This window comes from Erythrolamprus reginae, chromosome 2 (genome assembly GCF_031021105.1).
Source record: "Erythrolamprus reginae isolate rEryReg1 chromosome 2, rEryReg1.hap1, whole genome shotgun sequence".
In the NCBI taxonomy this organism is placed as follows: Eukaryota; Metazoa; Chordata; class Lepidosauria; order Squamata; family Dipsadidae; genus Erythrolamprus; species Erythrolamprus reginae.
Window position 1 is genome coordinate 85,775,891 of NC_091951.1, and position 22,687 is coordinate 85,798,577.

The following is a 22,687-nucleotide window of genomic DNA, read 5'->3' on the forward strand; positions in this document are numbered from 1 at the left end:
ATGAAAGGGCAGGAAGAGAAAGCTCTGGAAATAAATATGGAAGAGGTAAATTCATTTTATATTCTGTCCTTTCAGGAAATACGTTATTTCCGATTTGTAGGCTATTTATTACAAGGGCTGCATATTTCAGAATTTCTTTTTCTTATCAGACCTGCTTAAATTTGATCAAAATACACTTTCATTGATAGCAGCTGCACATTTCAATCAGAACAAGAAGAATCAGCTATGATAGCGTTCAGCTTTTATCCTTTGAAAGCCCTTATGCAATTCTTTAATTGCAGTGCATAATTCCATGGACTCTTTATACAGTGCATCTATGTACTATTTCTTGGTCAACAAGTCTCTAAAAATTGTGTTCTGTTAAAGTATGGGAACATGTCATCAGATCACAACAATTAATCATCTCCAGTTGATATTGTGAAGGGTAGCATGATATTTATCTGAGCATCTAGATGGGGATAGTTACCTAGCTTGGTCTTATACCACACTAGTGTTGTGGTTTATACTGTATATTTATTGCAAATGTATGTTTCTACATAAATGGAGATAAATATATTTCATCGAAAGAGCAGCTCTGTTCCATTCTTCCATTACAAATTCCACCTCTTCCAATTTACAGTACGCTGTTAATAATTCTAAAAATGGAAAACTAGTATATGAGTGGAATTAGCAACTTCCCAATTTCTACTTTAGACCTTCCTTTCCTTTCTTTAGTATTTTATCTATTCTATGCCATTATGAAGCATAGTTCATGTCCTGAATTCATATTATTTCCAAGAATTGGAAATTATTTCATTTGCCAAGTGGTAGACCTTTTTACCTTTCTAGAAATACCTTCTAAACATCTCTAGATCTCTGAACTACTGAGAGCTGAATAGATACACTAACTTCCTTAAACATGAGTATTTCAAGCGAATTCTGCATTTAAGTGGCATGGCAGGCCCAAGTCTTAGAATAATAAAAATAATAATTTATTAGATTTGTATGCCGCCCCTCTCCGGAGACTTGGGGTGGCTCACAACAATAATAACAACAATATGACAATGTAACAAATCTATTTTTTTTTAAAGCATCTAAAAACCCATCATTTAAAAACCAAACAACACAACCATACCATACATAAAACTATATAAGCCTGGGGGAGATGTCTCAATTCCCCCATGCCTGGCGATACAGGTGGGTCTTAAGTAATTTGCGAAAGACAAGGAGGGTGGGTGAAAGAAGTATATAAAAAGAAGCAAACTAGAAGTCATTTCAACTCCAGGCAAGTCAAGAATAATGGACACCTGAAAGAATCAATAATTGATCCAATCTTTTTCATCTCCTATGTTCTTACAAAAGCTAGAAGATGAAAAAGAACCATTTGCTTTGTTTCCTTTTTAAGTGTATTTCAATAAAGAGCTGCGGTTAGAGAACTATTTTGCAAATAAATTTTAATGAAGGTGTCAGATAACAAATGATATATTGAAATAACCATTAGTAAACTCTAAACCTAAGCCCAGAATTACATATTGTTGCTTGTGGAATAGTTATCTGACTTTTGCTGGAATATACTTATTCATTGACCAAATCATGTGGCTTATCTGTATAAGAAAATATCTGTAAACAGTCATTTTCTAGTGTATAGATACATGAACAATAGAACAGCTTTTATCAGGATTTAAATAATCTTAATGTAGACAAGGTATTGGTTTAAACTTAATGTTAATGTAGCACATTGAAAACCAGCCTGTAGTGTTACTGCATATCCAAAAGAGTTTTAAAGTTGGAAAATAGCAGCCTATACATTAATTGCAGCACATTTATAGTGTTCATTATAGTATAAATAATTGAGGCTGCGTTCAAACCCAATGTAATAAGCTCATGGGAACCTTTTGCAGGATTTCTTCACTGGATTTGTTCTTGGGGCGAAATACAGATATGCAATGAGTTTAAAATCATGAGATACATGCTGAAAATTTTCTTGTTGCACTTGTTTATCTAACAAAGAAAAAATAGACAGAAAGAAATAGAACATTCTGGAATAATATTGCAATAATCCAACTGATACATTTCCGTCTTACTTACGTGTGTGTTGTAAGGAAGCCAATGCTGATGATTACAAGAATGTTGCTAGCCGGGAAGACAGGAACAAGATGTTGAATTGTAGTGAAAATAAACTACCCTAGTGTTGTCTCAAGAAAGAAAATGAATGTCTAAACCAGGCGGCTGATCAGATGGTGGTAATGTTATGATTGACAAGAGCAAGCAATTATTTGTGTGCTTTTTTTGGTTACAAAAAGGACTATGAATATAGGCACTTAAATAACATATTTAATCATTAGGGAGACTATGTCATCTTAACATATGGCAGATTTATCTGGAAGTTAGAAGATGACTTTATTTTAGAATTAGAGAACTGAATTAACTTTCAGCTGATGCTGTCATTTAGCCAATTCAAATATATTATACTTAGTTCTGGAATGTTAAAGTAATAGAATAGAATAGAATTTTATTGGCCAAGTATGATTGGACACACAAGGAATTCGTCTTGGTGCATATGCTCTCTGTCTACATAAAAGAAAAGACAAGTTCATCAAGAATCATAAGGTACAACACATAATATTAGTCCAGATACAAATTAGCAATCAAATCATATTAGGAAATCAGTCAATATAAATTTTAAGGATTCAAGTAACAAAGTCACATTCATGCAGTCATTTGTGGGAGGAGATCGGTGATGGGAACAATGAGAAGATTAATAGTAGTGCAGACTTAGGAGAGTGTTGACAGTGTTGAGGGAATTATTTGTTTATCAGAGTGAGTTGGAATATCTTTTTACTCTCCCAAGAAGGACGGGCTACAACAATGGTGGAAGGTCTTAAGCATAAAACGTATCAGGAAAGACTTAATGAACTCAATCTGTATAGTCTGGAGGACAGAAGGAAAAGGGGGGACATGATCGAAACATTTAAATATGTTAAAGGGTTAAATAAGGTCCAGGAGGGAAGTGTTTTTAATAGGAAAGTGAACACAAGAACAAGGGGACACAATCTGAAGTTAGTTGGGGGAAAGATCAAAAGCAACATGAGAAAATATTATTTTACTAAAAGAGTAGTAGATCCTTGGAACAAACTTCCAGCAGACGTGGTAGATAAATCCACAGTAACTGAATTTAAACATGCCTGGGATAAACATATATCCATCCTAAGATAAAATACAGAAAATAGTATAAGGGCAGATTAGATGGACCATGAGGTCTTTTTCTGCCGTCAGACTTCTATGTTTCTAAGGACCCCATCTCCTTCAGTCAGCGATTTCACCACACAACAATGCTCCAACTTTCCACCCTAAAGGCCACCAATTTATAAATCATTTTGTCAAATGAAACTTAAGAATTGCATCTGTCTTGTGACATTAAACCATAATATTGAATGTATTTTATATGTTTGTGACAAAGAAAACATATTAGAATCACCGGAGTAAGAATTTTCAAACAAAGAAATATTTGTCTGTATGCTTAAGGATGATATTGCATCAATCATATTTATTTTATTTATTTGTTTTGTCCAATACACAATAATACACAATGAAGGTTATAGAGGATATATATGAGTAGAATGTATCAAAGAGAGTATAGAAGAGAAATATAGGAGTAAAATACAACTAGAGAGAATAGCAGAAAATATAAGAGATAAAAGAGATAGGAGAGATATAATGGATAGAAGAGATAGTAGAGAAGATATAGGAGATATAGGAGAGCCTATAGGATAGGGGATGGTAGGCACTCTGATGCACTTATGTACGCCCCTTGCTGACCTCTTAAAAACCTGGTGAGGTCAACCATAGATAGTCTAAGGGTAAAGTGTTGGGGGTTATGGGATGACACTACAGAGTCCGGTAATGAGTTCCACGCTTCACCAACTCGATTGCTAAAGTCATATTTTTTACAGTCAAGTTTGGCGCGGTTAATATTAAGCTTGAATCTGTTGCGTGCTCTTATGTTGTTGAGGTTGAAGCTGAAGTAATCATTGACAGGCAGGGCGTTGCAGCATATAATCTTGTGGGCAATACTTAGATCGTGTTTGAGGCGTCGTAGTTCTAAGATTTCAAAATCCAGGATTGTAAGTCTTGATTCGTAGGGTATTCTGTTTCGAGTGGAGGAGTTAAGGGCTCTTCTGGTGAAGTATTTTTGGACATTTTCAATTTTGTTAATGTCCAAGATGCGGCATGGGTTCTAAACAGATGAGCTAGGTTGACTACACTTAAAGCCTTTTTGGCGATGTTGTTGCAGTGGACTTTGGAACTTAGGTCATTTGATATTAGTATTCCGAGGTCTTTTACTGAGTGGGGGTTATCTGCAAGGACAGAGCATTTGCTGGTTGAGATTTGGAGCTGCCAGGTGTTAGACCAATCAGAGACAGAGTCTAGGTCTTGTTGGAGAATAGCTGTGTTATCGGCAGTGTTGTCGTTGGCGAAGAGAATGCAGTTGCTAGATATGTGATCGCAAAGGTCTTTGACGTAGAGGATGAAGACTGTTGGTCCCAGTACACTACCTTGGGGGACACCGCTTTTCACAGGGACAGGGGTAGATATGGTACTTCCTATTTTAACCACTTGTTGTCTGTTTGACAGGAATGCACTATATATGCACTATTTGTAACCAATATTTCAGTCATAATTACTTGGGCATGCAAACAAACTGAAGCAAATACTGTATTACCTCTTCTGCTTAATAGAATAATAGGGTTGAAAGGGACCTTTTATATATTGAGTGATCCAAATCAAAGGATCCCTGACAAATGGCTTGCCAGCCACACCTTGGTCAAAATAAAAGTCCCCTTCCTCTCTGAATGATTGGTTTTACTGTATATTCAAACTGTTCTTAGTGACTGTTCTGCCGGGCTCTCTGATAGGAGCCTCCCGAAAATTCAAGGGTACAAATTTCAGACACACACACGTTTGAAAATTCAAAACAATGTTCTTTATCACAAAAGTCAAAATAAACTAAGCACTCTTTTTGTATTGCAAAGAGCACTCTTCCCAAAACAACCGGGTAGTCTGTACAATTTCCCTTAAGCAGTCATTAAGTACTTAGCCAGCAGCTGTGAAGAAACTTCACACCCTTTCTTCTTCCAACGAAGTGAGACACGCAATGCTCTGCTTTGGTTTCAAAGGTGTGAAAAAGCAACAAAGTCCAGCACACAAGATTCCTGACGAACTGCGAACAGATATTCTTCCACAATGGCCAAACCTACATGCTGCTATTTATAGCAGCAGCCGTAATTACTGGAGCCCCACCCAAACACAGGTGGCCTCCCTTATTTCCTGTAATATGTTCTTACTTGGTCTCTTCTACGCATAATTCTGTGCTTGCGTGGGTCCAAAATGTCATCATCTGAAGCAATAGAAGATAAGGAAGATTGACTGCCTTGGCTGTGTGCCAAGCCCTCCTCTGCTGAGTCACTCCCACCTTCTTCTTCGTCCAAGGAAACTAAACTCTGAACTGATTCTGTCGGCAATAACATAGGCCTGTGACATGTTGAAGTTTCCCCTGTATCCACCTCCTCATTCCCTGGGGCAGGAGCTGGGCCAGAGCCAACCACAACAGTGACAGGAATTTTTTTTTCTAACGTTCAGTTGGAATCTTCTTTTCTATAACCTACATCTGTTACTCTGTGTATTGCATTCTGTTCTGGCAGAGAATAGCCTTGGATTGTGACACATCAAATGATACATTTGAAGTAATCAAGGGGTTTTCATAGAACTGCAGTTGGTCTGCATTTAATAAGGTTATTCTGAAACAGTCATGGTTGAAGGAGAGATATTTTATTATGGCTTCAGTGAGAACTCCGGATTTATAGGCGCAATGAAGCTGTGAAATAGAATTAATGGTAGCAGGCAATTTTGTGTATATTGCTTTCCTTGGAAATTATATGTGCATGTAGAAAATATATTTGGAATCGCAGCATTTAGAATCCCCAGCTGATCCTAACTACATCAAGTAGTCAGCAAGATATCAATAAAATAGGAAAAAAACCACATATCTGTGTATACACCCTGCTGACTATATTTTTCACTGACACATTCCATTTAGTAAAATTAATTTGAAGATAGACTTCTGAGGCATCTACCACAGTTTGTTTGTTTGTTTTGTCCAATGCACAATGGAGGTAAAAGAGAATAGACATGTAGTAATATATGCCAAGGGAAGGATAGAAGAAAATATATAAGAATAAAATATGTCAATGGAGAATAGAAGAAAAGATATATGAATGGAAGAAAAGATATATGATATATAGGAGAGACAGTTGGACAGTGAACAAAAGGCACACTACTGCACTTATACACGTCCCTTACTGACCTCTTAAGAACCTGTTGAGGTCAATTGTCTAAGGGGGAAATGTTGGGGGTTGATACTACGGAGTCTGGTAATGTGTTCCACCCTTCAACAACTCGATTGCTAAAGTCATATTTTTTACAGTCAAGTTTGGAGCGGTCAATGTTAAGTTTGCATGCTCTTGTGTTATTGTGGTTTGAAGCTGAAGTAGTTGTTGACAGGCAGGACATATGCAGCATATGATCTTGTGGGCAATATTTAGATCGTGTTTAAGTCATTGTAGTTCTAAGCTTTCTAGACCCAGGATTGTAAGTCTAGTTTCATAGGGTATTCTGTTTCGAGTGGAGGAGTGAAGGGCTCTTTTGGTGAAGTATCTTTGGACATTTTTGAGGGTGTTGATGTCAGAGATGTGATATGGTTCCAGACAGATGAGCTGCATTTGAGGATGGGTCTGGCGAAAGTTTTGTAAGCTCTGGTGAGTAATATGAAATTGCTGGAGCAGAACCTATGTAGGATCAGGTTGACAACTCTAGAAGCCTTTTGGCGATATTGTTGCAGTGGGCTTTGGGACTTAAGTCATTTGATATTAGCATTCCAAGGTCTTTTACTATATGGGGGTTATCTGTGAGATTTTGTTTATTCAGTTTATATATGAGGTTCGGATTCTTTTTGCTGATGTGGAGGACAGAGCACTTATTGGTTGATATTTGAAGTTGCCAGGTGTTAGACCAATCTGAGACAAAGTCAAGGTCTTTTTGAAGAATAGCTGTGTTGTCCATGGTGTTGAAGAGTTTTACATCATCAGCTTATGATATGATCACATAGAAACATAGAAACATAGAAGTCTGACGGCAGAAAAAGACCTCATGGTCCATCTAGTCTGCCCTTATACTATTTTCTGTATTTTATCTTAGGATGGATATATGTTTATCCCAGGCATGTTTAAATTCAGTTACTGTGGATTTATCTACCACGTCTGCTGGAAGTTTGTTCCAAGGATCTGCTACTCTTTCAGTAAAATAATATTTTCTCACGTTGTTTTACTGAAAGAGTAGTAGATCCTTGGAACAAACTTCCAGCAGACGTGGTAGATAAATCCACAGTAACTGAATTTAAACATGCCTGGGATAAGGGCAGCGCCGGACTTACCCGGCAGGCAGGCTTTGCTGGAGGGACCGGGAGACACGGTCCCTCATGGCGGCCGCCATTTTGGATCCCGGGCGAAGTCTCGCGATGCGAGACTTCGCTCGGGAGATCAGGGCCTGATTGGCCATGGCCCTGATTGGTCCGGGCGGGGCCTGCTCGCCCTATATAAGGGCGAGCAGGCCCGAGGCTCTTCCTTTTCGCCCGGTACCGAGCTACTGAGCAGACGTTCGTTCGTCTGCTCCGGCGGCCATTTTGGGTGGCGACCTCGTGCGAGGCGCCATTTTGTGGCCTGCGGTCTTGCGAAGAGCCTTATCTGTCACTAGCGGAGCCAGCATCGGCTGGACTCCGCTCCGGTTTGGAGCCTCATTGCCCTTTGGGGGTGGTGGGGGGTGCTGCCTTTGGGAGGCCCCGCGGGCTTGCGGTGTTCCCTGGGGTGGCTTGTGGCCTGGGATAAAGGCCTGGTGTCGGGCCTTGTTGCCCGAGGGGAGGAGGGATTAGCCTCCTGAGGGGGTTTTCCTGCGGAGGCCTGCGGCTTCAGGCAGGCCTTTGCCAATGCAGGGCAGGGTTCGTTGGTGGCTTTGTCTCTGCTATATCCCTTTTGTGAAAAATAGATTATTCTTCTGTAATGGCCCCTAAGAAGCGGCCAGCTAAGGCCCTCCCGGCCCAACCCGTGGTGCAGCCTAGGAGGGCTGCCAGGCCGTCTGCCCGGGCTCGGGCGGCGGCAGAGGGGCCCCCGGGGGGGATCCCGGTGGGGGGGGTGGTTGGGTTTACACCCACAGTCCCTCAACCCGCGGTGTCCCCTTCTCTCTCCTGGGCCAGGGTACTGGAGCGGCTCGATGAGTTGGAGAGGTGGCGGTCGGGGGCAGGCCCGGAGGGGCTTTCCTCGGCTGCCACTGCAGCATGGGGCGCAGACCCCGAAGAGGAGTCGGCCCCAGCAGGGCAAGTGGCCCACGAAGGACAGATGGCGGGCACCGGACAGGCGGGCAGCATCGGTCAGACGGGCCACGCTGGACAGATGGCCCAGCCTGGGCAATGGCCATCGTTCCAGGGCCCAACCAGGATGGGCCCACCGTGGATGTCTTCTACCCCTTACGGGGCAGGTGAGGTGGCACCACATACAGGCACATCTCCGCTCCTGCCCATACAGGGTCCCGGGTTCATCCCGCCAGCTTTGGGGGGTGGCAACAGCTTTACGGGGACGGCAGCAGGCACCTGTAGTCAGGTCTGGTCTCCGCCAGCTCCGCCAGTGGGGGCGCTGGGGGTACCTGTCCCACCTGGGGCGGGGGTGGGGGGTTGGATTCCTCCCCCACCGGCCATTATGCCACCGGTCCCATTCATGTATCCACCGGGGCTTGGGGTGCTGGGCTCGGGGGCCACCACGGTGTGGGACCCGTTCGCCAGTATCAAGCCTGGGGCCATCCCTTGCGGGTTGCCCGCTACGCCTTTAGGGTACCATCTGCACCCGTCAGTTAAGGAGGCCATCTGGCGGGGGGAGTACGTTGATTTGTTCTCCATCTTGAACAGGGAGGTCCCTAAACAGGACAAGGAGGTGGTCCCTGGGGAGAAGGTGAAAAAGACAAAGGTCACGAAATGCTTTAGCTCGTGGCTGTATGCCTTTCTGACCTTCGCGTCGGTGGTCATTCAGAGGCAGCCGGGGAGGGCCGCTGCCTTGCTGAAGTACATCGACCTCATAGCGAGAGCCCATTTCGAATATGGGGGCACCATATGGAGGCATTACGACAAGGGCTTCCGTATGCGTATTGCCCATGACCCCTACTTGCCCTGGGATATGGTGGTTCCGGACCTGTGGTTCCAGGCCACCCATATGTCGGGGAAGGAGGGCTGTGATAGGACCGATAGCGGTCACTTTATGGAGGAAGAGCCGGCTACACCCGCGCCGGCCAAGGCCGTGGCGGGGGTAGTCGGCAAAGGGGCCACTCTCGTGTGTCACGAATTTGCGGCGAAGGGGGCGTGTTTTCGCCCCATTTGCCGGTTTCGTCACGCCTGCGGAAGTTGTGGGGGAAACCATTCCGCAGCCGTGTGCCCCCGCCCCAAGAAGGGGATTGAAAAGAAAGGCTCGGGTCCCCCAAAGCCTCCCCCACCTGCTGGGGGAAAAGGGGCCCAGCCCAATTAATTTAGTGGTGCTTGAGGGTTGGTTGGGCGACTACCACCCTCGCTCGAGAGCGGCCGCTCTCTTGCTAGGTTTTTCAGAGGGATTTCGGATCCCTTATCAGGGTGTTAGGAAGGCCTTCATGTCTGACAACCTTAGGTCGGTTGTTGGTCATGAAGACATTGTTAGGGAGAAGATTGGGAAGGAGGTTGCCGAGGGCAGGGTCCTTGGGCCCTTCTCGGAGCCGCCCTTCCCGAATCTTCGGGTGTCTCCCTTAGGTGTGGTCCCCAAAAAGGCGAGTGGTGAATTTAGGTTGATTCACCATTTGTCTTTTCCAAAATGGGAGTCAGTGAATGATTTCATTCCTGACGAGCTGTGTTCGGTCCGGTATGCGTCCTTTGATGCAGCCGTGACCATGGTTAGGAAGTGTGGGGTGGGAGCCCTTATGGGTAAATGCGACATAAGTCGGCATTCCGGCTCCTCCCCATACACCCAGACGACTTTGAGCTGTTGGGCTTCCATTTCGAGGGGGGCTATTACGTGGACAGAGCTTTGCCCATGGGGTGCTCTGTCTCGTGCTCTCTTTTTGAGAGTTTTAGCACCTTTTTGGAGTGGGCGCTCAGGAGGCAAAGTGGTCTGGGTACGGTCGTTCACTACCTTGATGATTTCCTGTTAGCGGGGCCTGCGCGGTCGGAGCAATGTTTTGCTTTGATGCGGGACTTCGAAGCCCTTTGTGCTCAATTAGGGGTGCCTTTAGCCTCTGAGAAGACCGAAGGCCCCGCTACCAGGATTACCTTCTTGGGTATTGAATTGGACTCGGAGGAGCAATCTTCTAGATTGCCCCTAGAGAAGTTGGTTAAGATTAAGCGGAAGCTTGATGAGGTCCTGGGCTGCCGGAAGGTGACCCTACGGCAGCTCCAGGAATTGGCAGGCATTCTTAATTTTGCCTGTCGGGTAGTTGTTCCTGGAAGGGCTTTTTCCAGGAGGTTGTATGATGCGATGAAGGGGCTCCGTTTGCCCCATCATCGTACCCGCCTTTGCGCTGGGGTCAGGGCTGACCTCGGCGTGTGGCGGGATTTTGTGGATAGATTTAACGGGTTGTCTTTCTGGAGGCACGAGCTTCTGTTGGAAGCTGAGTTGCAGCTCTGCTCTGATGCCGCGGGGACTTGTGGTTTCGGGGTAGTGTTAGGTGACCAGTGGTGCTGGTCGGCATGGCCTCCGGAATGGAGTGCCTCTTCGTTGGTTAAGGACCTAACGTTTTTGGAGCTCTTCCCCTTAATAGTGGCCTTAGAGCTTTGGGGGGAGCAGTTTAGGGACAAGACCGTGCACTTCTGGTGTGACAACCTAGCGGTTGTCCATGTGGTAAATGCCCTGTCCTCAAAGAGCGACAGGGTCATGCGGCTTGTCCGCCATTTTGTGCACAGGTCCTTGTCTCTAAACGCATTGTTTTTGGCTAAGCATGTCCCCGGGTTAGATAACGGGGTTGCTGACGCCTTGTCCCGTGGTCAGTTGTCCAGGTTTCGGACCCTGGCCCCGTGGGCCCGAGAATTGCCAGAAGTGTTCCCCAGCCACCTCTGGAGTCTGGGAGGGATCCAGAGTGGTGGAGAGGCGAGGCATCCCGGGCAATCTCCTTGTCTGTAGCGCCCGGCACCCTCAGGGCATACCAGCGTGCAGGTAAGGAGTTTGGGGAGTTTAGGCAGGGCAGGGGTTACCAGCTTAGTTGGCCTGTCCCTGTAGAGCATTTGGCCGAGTTTTGCGTCCAACTCAGGCAGCGTGGCCTGTCAGTTAGGACGATTCGGTCCCGGTTAGCCGGCCTCGCCTTTCTGTCCAAGGCGGGGGGGTTTGCTGATCTTTCGGGTGACTTTCGCATCCGGAAGATGCTGGAGGGCTGGCTTAGGGAGCAAGCGGGGGCCCCAGGTGACACTCGTCAGGCTCTGACGGTGGAGCAGCTGTCTTTAATCAACGTGGTTTTTGGCAGTCTGTGTTCCTCATTGTACGAGGCCCGTCTTTTTAGAGCAGCGGCTTGTGTCATGTTTTTTGGGGCCCTTCGGGTCAGCGAGGCCATGGCTTCGTCTCAGGCTGACACTTCGCTCCGGGCCTTCCAGTTCGCTGATCTGGCCTTTAGACAAGGGGGGGTGTCCCTTGTAGTGAGGAGGTCTAAAACGGATCAGCTGCGCAGAGGGGTTGCCTTAAATCTTAGTGCGGCCACCGACCAGTCGGTGTGTACGGTGGCCGCCCTACAGCTTTATTGTGGTATGAGGGGGTCAGGTCAGGGGTACCTGTTTCGGCATTGTGATGGTACCCCTCTGACCCGTTTCCAATTCTGGGCTTTAGTATCTAGGGCGATGGCCCAGGTGGGCATGGATCCCGCCGGTTATGGAACGCATTCGTTCCGTATCGGCGCCGCCACTAGCGCGGCACTTTCTGGTTTCCCGGCCCATCGGATTCGGGAGATCGGCCGCTGGCGGTCAGCGGCATATTTGGGTTATGTTAGGCCCACTGAGGATCCCAGGCAGGGCTTAGGCTAGGTAACCTCTCTGTGTCTGTGTCCTCTTGCAGGTCCCCAGGCTAACACGAAACCGACGGCGCTGCTGTGTGGCCACAGCATGATTTTCTGGGCCGGCCGCGCGGCAGCCAGGAGCGCCATCGGGACCCACCTGTCCCTGGGGCGGTGGGTCAACGTTGCCTGGATGGGCCGGAGAGGTATGCGGTGGGAGGGTCTCCTACCGGCGTTGCTGGGCGGTCAGCATTCTGTGGCTGCGCCCGGCAATATGGGGGGCGGCTCCTGGAGTCGCGCCCAAAGGGGTTTGGGTGGGCAGCGTCCTGTGGCCGCACCCAGGTGGCTGGTATTGCACTTAGGTGGCAATGACCTGTGCATACTGGGAGGCCTGGCGCTGCTCATCCAGGCACGCGAAGACCTGCGAAGGCTTCGTGAGGTCTGGCCCACCACGCAAGTGGTGTGGTCAGAAATATTACCTAGGATTGTGTGGAGGGATGCCTCTTCCCTTAGGGCCATTCACCGGGCTAGGCGACGGGTGAATAGGGCTATGGGTAAAACAGTTAGAGAGTTGGGTGGAGTAGTAATACCTCATCCCCTTATATCAATAGACCAGCCATGGCTCTACCGTGATGATGGCGTTCACCTGTCTGACCAGGGGAACGCCATCTTCTTACAGGACCTGCAGCGGTCTCTGCGTGAGCTGGCGCAGATAGAGGGGGGAGTCGGGGGGCCAAGATAGAGATCTGACCCCCGCTCCTGTGGCAGGTTAGGGGCGGAAAATTGGGTGGTTTAGCAACCGCGCGTTCTCCCTTGGGCATCTTTGGGGATGATTGACAGGTTCTCTGCAAGCTCATGGAGGGAGTTTCTGCCTGAGCAGCTGGGGGGAACCTGTCTTTGGGTCCTGCACCTTTAATTCCCCGATTCGGGTTAGCCGGTGGGACCCCCCTCATGCACAGCATGGCAGTAAAGGTCACAGGTGACGGCCTGGCCCTCACCTGGACCTTGCATCGAGATACGCCCATGAGTTGCCCAGGAATGTTTACTGGCATAACGTCATTTCCGCCCCGGAAGTATTTGTTTGACCCTGCAGGTCCAGTTCCGGGTCATAGTTGTTTATGCTAATTTATGCAAAGTATTTGAATAAATTATGCAAATTTATGTTAATAAAAATGACCCAATTTTAAATCCAGCTCTGGTGTCCGTGTCGTTACTCCGTCTCTCCAGCAAGGGCAGCGCCGGACTTACCCGGCAGGCAGGCTTTGCTGGAGGGACCGGGAGACACGGTCCCTCATGGCGGCCGCCATTTTGGATCCCGGGCGAAGTCTCGCGATGCGAGACTTCGCTCGGGAGATCAGGGCCTGATTGGCCATGGCCCTGATTGGTCCGGGCGGGGCCTGCTCGCCCTATATAAGGGCGAGCAGGCCCGAGGCTCTTCCTTTTCGCCCGGTACCGAGCTACTGAGCAGACACCCGCCCGCCCTCCACTATTTTGCAGTGTGCTTCGGGGTCGCCCTTAGGGGGCCGAATGGGAATTTTTTGCAGTTCTGCCTCTTAGCTGAGCTGTTTTTTCGCCCATTCCACACTGGGGTGATGGATGTGCGGTTAGGGGGTGCTTGCATTAATTAGGTTAATTGGCTTACCTTTGGTCATTTGGGTAGGCAGGTTAGGGGCGGAAAATTGGGTGGTTTAGCAACCGCGCGTTCTCCCTTGGGCATCTTTGGGGATGATTGACAGGTTCTCTGCAAGCTCATGGAGGGAGTTTCTGCCTGAGCAGCTGGGGGGAACCTGTCTTTGGGTCCTGCACCTTTAATTCCCCGATTCGGGTTAGCCGGTGGGACCCCCCTCATGCACAGCATGGCAGTAAAGGTCACAGGTGACGGCCTGGCCCTCACCTGGCCCTTGCATCGAGATACGCCCATGAGTTGCCCAGGAATGTTTACTGGCATAACGTCATTTCCGCCCCGGAAGTATTTGTTTGACCCTGCAGGTCCAGTTCCGGGTCATAGTTGTTTATGCTAATTTATGCAAAGTATTTGAATAAATTATGCAAATTTATGTTAATAAAAATGACCCAATTTTAAATCCAGCTCTGGTGTCCGTGTCGTTACTCCGTCTCTCCAGCAAACATATATCCATCCTAACATAAAATACAGAAAATAGTATAAGGGCAGACTAGATGGACCATGAGGTCTTTTTCTGCCGTCAGACTTCTATGTTTCTATGTTTCTATGTGATCATATCATAAGCTGATGATGTAAAACTCTTCAACACCATGGACAACACAGCTATTCTTCAAAAAGACCTTGACTTTGTCTTAGATTGGTCTAACACCTGGCAACTTCAAATATCAACCAATAAGTGCTCTGTCCTCCACATCAGCAAAAAGAATCCTAACCTCATATATAAACTGAATAAACAAAATGTCACAGATAACAGAGGTCACAGAGGTCATTGATGAAGAGAATGAAAAGAGTAGGTCCTAGTACGCTGCCTTGGGGAACACCACTTTTAACAGGGACAGGGGTGGAAATGGCACTTCCAACTTTGACAACTTGTTGCCTGTTTGACAGGAATGCTGTAATCCAGCTGTGGGGGAATCCTGAGATGCCGTAGAATTTGAGTTTTAGAAGTAGTTTGTTATGGACCACTGAATCAAAGGCTTTGCAGAAGTCAATATAAATTGCAACGATGGATTTTCCTTGATCCAGACAGAGATTTCAGACAGAGAAGTCAGAGGTTTTTTTTATTTTAGTGCTATGCAATATTTTTTGTGTCATCCGTTGCCTAGACAAAAGGTTCATATCAGTACACTTCATATAATGACTTGCAAGATAGTCTCTAGATTAGAGATCTCTGTCTGGCATAGAATAGTGTAATCATGATTGAGACTTTGAGACTTTCCAGTTGAAACATTTGGATCACAATGTCATTGTTGTCCTTTAGCTCTTTTTCTCTTTCCTTTCCAGTTTTCAGTCCAAAAAGAATCTCTTTTTAAATCCCATAAGGCATTTTTTGTTACTTTTATTTCCTCATCCTTTATTTTAAGCATACCACCAGGTTTTCATAATTATTTATCTCCATGTCATCGATATCAAGAATTCATTTTTATTATAAAATCCAGCTGTTAACAGATGTCTGCTTCCACAGTCTTTTTTGGTATCTCAGTTTGTAGCTTTACATTCCCAGTCTCTTATTCTTTTCAACATTAAAGTTTCTTAAACATTCAGACTAATTCAAACAAATCCAGGTTATCTTTCAGTAGAATAACAAGTTGCTCCTTGCACAGTATTGCTCACAGTGTTAATTTTTTTGTGAAAACCTCAATTGGTGGCAGAGGTCATTAACTCTGGGCCCATGTGGTGATCACCTCGTCATGTGGAAATTGTGACTTGAAAAAGAGTAAATGAATTATCATGAATTATCAAATGAAACATGAATTATCAAATGAAAGAAAATGAGATACACTGTATGTCTGTGAAACTAAGAGAAAGGTGAAAGGTGTAATAGAAATGGACAAACGTAATTTCACTTTATGGGATGGAAAGTAAAGGGGTAAATTTAATTATGAATCCAAATGCTAAAATGTATATCAAAAATTGAATTGATATACTTCAATTTGTGTAGAATATGTATGAAAATGGTAGTTCATATATTGGTGATTGTTGTGTGTCACTCTTCAAATAGTGCACACTATTCTGAGGATGTTTCAGAAGGTTTCCAAATCTTTCCAAAGGTTTTCTGAAGTATTGCAAGAACATGCACACTCTTTGGAGGGCAGCATGTGCTACTTGGAGAATGGCACAAGTGATCTTGAGAAGAAGGCTTGGGGTAGCCAGGAGCTGCCTTGCAATTGAGTCATGCTGGGCATACCTCATCCCCAACGGCAGGGCCTGCATAGCACAGGGCAGCTCGGGCAGCATTGCTTTGGGACACCATAGTGGCTGGCTATGATGCAAGAATTCAAGTGGCACTCCAAAGTGTTGGAACTCTAGTAGAGGCCGGGTGGTGGTGGTTTGCACAAGGTCCCAAGCCTCTACTTTACTCCTCAGCAGGAATTCCCAGTTACGATCCTAATTTGAAAGCTTATTCTAGACAAAGAAAGCCATTAGATGAAGATAATGAAATGTGAAAAATTTATAAAACAACCCCCCAGTGGGTATGAAGAAATGATGGACATGATGGAAGTTAAGGAAAGAAATGTAAGATAATATATGATTGGTGATATTAAAATTAGCTTTAGAGTAGAATAGAATAACAGAATTGGAAGGCACTTGTCCAACCCCCTGCTCAGGCAGGAAAACCTGTATCATTTCATTTTCAACTAGATTAGCTTTTATTCACAAGGAACAATTTATGCTACCTGCACCTTTCCTGAACTAAGTTTAAATCTATCAGCTTTCTAACCCTATTAATACGCTCAATCACTTACTGCAAACAGGAGGTAGAAGGATAAAGCCAAATATATTCACAAAGAGATTCTTTCGCAAGTTACTCAAGACCCACCTGTATCGCCAGGCATGGGGGAACTAAGACATCTTCCCCAGGCTTTTTATATTTCATGTTTGGTATGTATGTGCTGTATGGTTTTTAATTGTTGGGGTTTTTATATATATTTTATTATTAGATTTGTCCCATTGTTACACTGTTTCTTATTACTGTTGTGAGCCACCCCGAGTCTTCGGAGAGGGGTGGCATACAAATCTAAATAATAATAATAATAATAATAATAATAATAATAATAATAATAATAATAGTAATAATAATATCCAGCATAGTGATCTCATTTGCTCTGTTGTACTAACATAATAATAATAATAATAATAATAATAATAATAATAATAATAATAATAATAATAAAAAGATTCCAATTAAAAAATCCAGGGAGGCAGGTGAAGCCAGTGTCCCTCCTTATGTACAATCCCATCATCCTCTACACCTGGCAGTTGGCTGCTGGGATTTGTAGTTCAGCCACCTCCGGAGGGCAAGAGATTCTGTACCTTTGATTTTGGCCAGGCTTGCTCAATTTCTGAGCCACCACGTGAGTACCAGCTTTTGACAATAACATGGAGAAATAAAGAAGTGGGTCCCCTTGAGCCATTCAGAACTGGACCGCATGAGCATCAGACAAGCAAATTAGCTTCATTTGAGCAAGCGGCAGGTGTGTGTGCCTGCCCCTTTCACAAATGGAGCTGCACCTGCAACCTGCAACCCTATACCATTTCAGACAAATGTTTTTCCAATCCCTTCTTAAAAATCTCCAGTGTTGGAGCATTTACAACTTCTAGAGGCAAGTTGTTCCACTGATTGTTTTAACTGACAGGACATTTCTCCTTAGTTCTAAGTTGCTTCTCTCCTTGATTAGTATCCATCCATTGTTTCTTGTCCTGCCTTAAGAAGGTGCTTTGGAGAACAGCTTGACTCCCTCTTCTTTGTGGCAGCCCCGCCCTTTTGTATATTCCCTTTTCTTATCTTGTGACTCTAATAACTTTGACTTGCTCTTTGTTACTTTTCGTTAATTTTCCATAATCTGCATAACATTGCTTTCCCTGAAAAGGAATAGCATTATTGATAGATACATGTATATATGATAACTTTTATATGTAAATGATTGTTCTTGCTTGTTGTGGAGAAAATAGGTGTCTTAGAAACAATCATAAAAATCAAACAACAATTTACTAAATTTATAGTATCTGCATTGTATCTGTTTCTTCTCTTTTGTTTCTAAATTGCATTTAAGGCCACTTTTTATTATGAATGTAGTTACATCTAATGAGAGTTGATCTGATAGCTAAAATTAGGCTGATGTTTCAATTCTGTTAGTAACTCTTATGGATATGTGTTGTAGTATTTTCCTATTATATTAACTTTTTACTGTACTCGCCAGTAGCAATGCTTGCTCCTTGAGTCAGTCAGAATCTAATAAAGGATAAGTTAATAAAGTGCCATGAGTGATTATGATTGGCAAAAAATATCATTACATTCTCATTGTCCATCACCTTGTTGGAAATCATTCCTCAAGCAATCCATCAACCGATACATAACACCACTGTGAAAATATTACTCTGAGTCTTGCACATTATCATACATCATGACTTAAGTGGTAATAATATGATGACTTACTACTCCTTGGCCTGGATGTTAAGAATATCTCCTGCAGAGTTTAAGAATCTATATAACAATTCACTCATAAAGAACATGGAAGAGTGAAATAGAGCCTGTGAGTTGAGCTCAATCTCACAGAGACATAACCTTTATTTTTTTTAATTTAATTTAATTTTGAAGGTGACCAACTACTAGAGAAAATATGAGACTTAAATATATGTAATTAAAAATAGCAGTAAAATATAAATTTAGCTTTCGTGAATGAATACAGTTACTTCAATAAGTTAATAAAGTGCCACGAGTGATTATGATTGGCAAAAGGTATCATTACATTCTCATTGTCCATCACCTTGTTGGAAATCATTCCTCAAGCAATCCATCAACCAATACATAACACCACTGTGAAAATATTACTCTGAGTCTTCACTCAGCCCTTTTCTAAAGGCTAGAAAATCAGAGTTTTTTCAAGGATTTTTGTATCATGCACATTTATTTATTTTATTTATTTATTGGATTTGTATGCCGCCTTTCTCCGTAGACTCGGGGGGGGGGTCCCAAAATATCTACTGTATAATACTCAGGTCCCAAAATATCTACTGTATAATTTATTGCCATTTAGTATAGCTTGTCCGCATCTCATTCTTTCTTCCTTTTACTTCTCCTTGACCAATTTTTTATACTTTGCTCACATGATTGCAAAGACCAAGTGGTATTGAGCCTACCCATTCTTTTTGACAGTACTTAGAACTACAAAACTAACCATGTATACAGGTTGATAGTCTGACTATCCACCATGAAAAAAGGGAAAGATGGGAGACACAAAGGCCCTGCTCTTAAAGGACATGAAAATAAAACCCAAACGGTCTTCCATTGGGTAAATGATGTCTATCTGTCTTGTTTTGTAGCTACACACATTTTGTCTTATGACATTTTCTGGCTATCTTGTGGAATATGTTTTGCACATTCACCTCCTATTTATCTTCTGTTATTCTCTTTGTCTCTTGTCTTATCTGATCTGATATATATTTGCATCATTGATGTATAGAATTTCTCTTAATTGCCAACTTGTCTGTTGATCATAAAGAACATCAACAGTAAATCTAATGGATGAATTGGGTGTGACTTTTAAATTTTGGAAGACTATTGTTAATATATTTAGTATTGACAAGTGCTGATAAAACTCCCTAATATTGTTTTATATTTTGAAGAACATTTCTAAGCGCAACTTGAGCAAAATCTTACTGAACACTTTGGAATCCTGCAGTGACTTCCAACATGGTAAGAATGTACAGTAACCTTTGGTACTAGCCTCACAATTTGGCTGGCAAGACCACTGGTTATTAGGAAACTTCTCTGAATGGAAGAGAATTAGTTCCAATATATTAGATACTCTGTTGCTCAGAAATGGTTGATTAAAATAGTTTGATAGTAGATGGTTGATGATCTTAAAGTCTGCGGAGAGTCTGCAGAGAGGGGCGGCATACAAATCTGATAAATAAATAAAATAAATAATAATAATAATAATAATAATAATAATAATAATAATAATAAAGATTCAGAGACAGAAAGAGAAAAAGGGAGTAGGGAGGGAGGGAGGTAAAGGGAGATAAAGGGAGATGATGTCTGATTCACCCTAATAGCCATCAATTAAGCAAATAAAAGATTTCAGTGAGTCCAAGCCTAGACCAAAAAAGCACTCACTTCTTTGAACCCAGATTATAATTCTCTGATGAGGCAAGAAAATAGGTAAGAAAAGAAAACTCTACAAGAGGAATGAGTAGCTGGTGATATGGTGATGGTTTGGGGATAGTGTGTCTAAACGTCTTATACTACTTTCATCTAGTGTTGGTAACACATGGTTCTGGAGCCGAATGTGGCTCTTTTGTCCCTCTGCTTTGGCTCCCTGTCCTGTGATCCCATTACTGGCTCACCCCAACCCTCACCCTCCCCTCCCAGTCACTGCTCGCCTGGCCTGAGAAGGTATGGCAATGGTGGGGTAGGGAGACTCGCTCCATATTCCAGAGCAGGAGCGAAGGCATGGGTTTCCTCCACCTTCTGTGTCCCCACCTTGGGCTGAAGCAAAAGTAACAGTACGGGTCTCCCTCCCTGCTAAGCAGCCCTGCCAAGCCCTCTTGCAAACTCTTCCTAGAGAGGCTTTAAATGTTTGGCTTGTACATCCCATCCGGCTCTGTCCCCTTTTGTGGCATTCACCTCCACCTGGACGGCTCATCCCTCCCTCCTGGAGCAGGTGGGTGATGCCTACCCACCAGCCTTTGGCCCCTTCTTGCTGCCACAGCACAGTCCCCCTCCTCAGGGAACACAGTGGTACTGGTAGCAGGAATTTTCCCAGAGCTGAATGAGGAGACCCCTGCATAGAGAGGTTGGTCAGCGCCTTTGTCGTCAGGCATGGGGGAATTGAATCACCTCCCCCGGCCATGTACAATTTATGCATGGTATGTTTGTGTGTATGTTTGTTTAGTAAATGGGTTTTTTAAAATATTTTAAATTATATTTAGATTTGTCATGAATTGTTGTATCCTGCTGTGAGCCGCCCCGAGTCTGCGGAGAGGGGCGGCATACAAATCTAAATAATCAATCAATCAATCAATCATGATGGCAGCAGGGAAGGTGCACACCCTGCCTGCTCCACTCTCACTGGCCAGAGGTGGGGCTCTGCACCGCCACCTCCCAGCTGGAGCACCACATTTGTTCACTGCCTCCAAGGAGGGAGCTGCCCTCAGGCCGCCTGGGCCCCTGCCACAGGGGGGGAAAGAGGATGAAGAAAGGGGGTGTCTCCCGACAGGATCCAGGTTGGAATTGCCTTATTTTGCATGGATCTCCGATACTTGACTTTGCCTGCCAGCCTCCACTCTCCCTCCACAGCCGAAATAGTTGGATTCACACGACATGTGAAGCTGGGCAGGAGAGCATGGATGGATAGATGGGTGAGACAGAGAGAGACAGGGAGAAGGAGAGGGAGGGAAGGAGAAACAGAGAGAGAAAGAGAGAGATGAGAGAGAAAGAGAGAGAGAGAGAGAAAGAGGGAGGGAGACAGCGAGAGAGACAAGAGAGAGAAAGGGAGAGAGTGTGTGAGAAAGAGATGACAGAGAGAAAGAAAAAGAGAGATAAAAAGATGAGAGAGAAGGAGACGAGAGAGAGAGAGACACACAGAGACAGAGAAAGAGAGAGGGAGAGAAAGACAGAAAGAGAGATGAGTAAAAGAGAGAAAGAGAGAAAAAGAAAAAGGGAGGGAGGGAGATAAGAGAGAGAAAGGAGAGACAAGAGAGAGGGGGAGAAAGGGAGGGAGGGAGAGAGAGAGAGACCTGTTTCCCATAAAAAAGAAAACACTGGGAGCTACAAAACCTGGGTGGATGTGTCATATGACTGTGTGGGAGTGAGTGACATTGAGTTGGCCACGCCACCAAAGTTTTGTGGCTCCTGGTGTTTTGTTTTCTGTGGGAAATGGTCCAAGTGGCTCTTGGAGTGTTTGTTGCAGACCCCTGGTCTAGTAGGAGGGGTGGGCAGACATCTTGTAATTTATTTAGGGGTAAAAGAGAAATGAAAGATAATTTAATTTTTTAAAAAATACTACTTAAGTTTGAAAGAAGTAAAAATGTTATTAAAATATTGAATTTGAAATAATCTTCCAATTTTGGAATTTTCTGAACATATATGGAGTTAACACCATTCTGTATGTAACAAGAGACATCTAGTGCCAATTTATACCTGATTAGTAATATAGGCCTATTCTGTCCTGGTAGCCTGATGCAGCATAGAGGCTTCTGCTGGCAATTTGAATTGCTAGAATAAGCTTCTTCATCCCAACTTCCTCACCCACCCATGACATTGTATGGGATTACAGGAAGGCAGAATGTATGCCCTCTGGCCCAGTTTTTCTTTCAAATATTTATTCAGCAACCTTAGATTTCCCTCTCTCTCTTTTTTTCCCCCTCAATGAAAAGAAGGAAGAAAATGGAAGACAGTGTTGTCCTTTAGCAAAGAAAGTAGGTCAGATCTTCAATACCTTTCATCTTTATACAATACACACATTTCTTGAGTTCTCTCTTCTCCCCAGGCAGTAGTCCACTGTGCAGATCCTATTGTTATCAGATTTTCAAGCTCAAAGGTTGTTTAATGGTTTTGTTCTTTAGAATGAAGTTTGGTATGTGCTTTCTTTTCTTATCCTAGGAGGAAGGTGCTCCAGATACTTCTCACCACTCCAAACAAAATTTCATTTATTTCAGTATGGTGTGTATGTGTGTGTTGATAGATAGATGAAAGATAGATAGATAGATAGATAGATAGATAGATAGATAGATAGATAGATAGATAGATGAAAGATAGATAGATAGATAGATAGATAGATAGATAGATGGATGGATGGATAGATAGATGAAAGATAGATAGATAGATGAAAAATAGATAGATAGATAGATAGATAGATAGATAGATAGATAGATAGATAGATAGATGAAAAATAGATAGATAGATAGATAGATAGATAGATAGAT

At 44.0% G+C, this 22,687-nt stretch overlaps 1 protein-coding gene across 1 annotated transcript in view; it reads left to right on the forward strand.

Moving 5' to 3' along the window:
• The window catches only part of EFCC1 (EF-hand and coiled-coil domain containing 1), a 77,039-nt gene that overhangs the window by 51,872 nt on the left and 2,480 nt on the right, over positions 1-22,687 (forward strand). Inside the window, 1 exon segment of the mRNA XM_070735771.1 lies at positions 2-45. Within this exon segment, the coding sequence (XP_070591872.1) occupies positions 2-45 (44 nt within the window).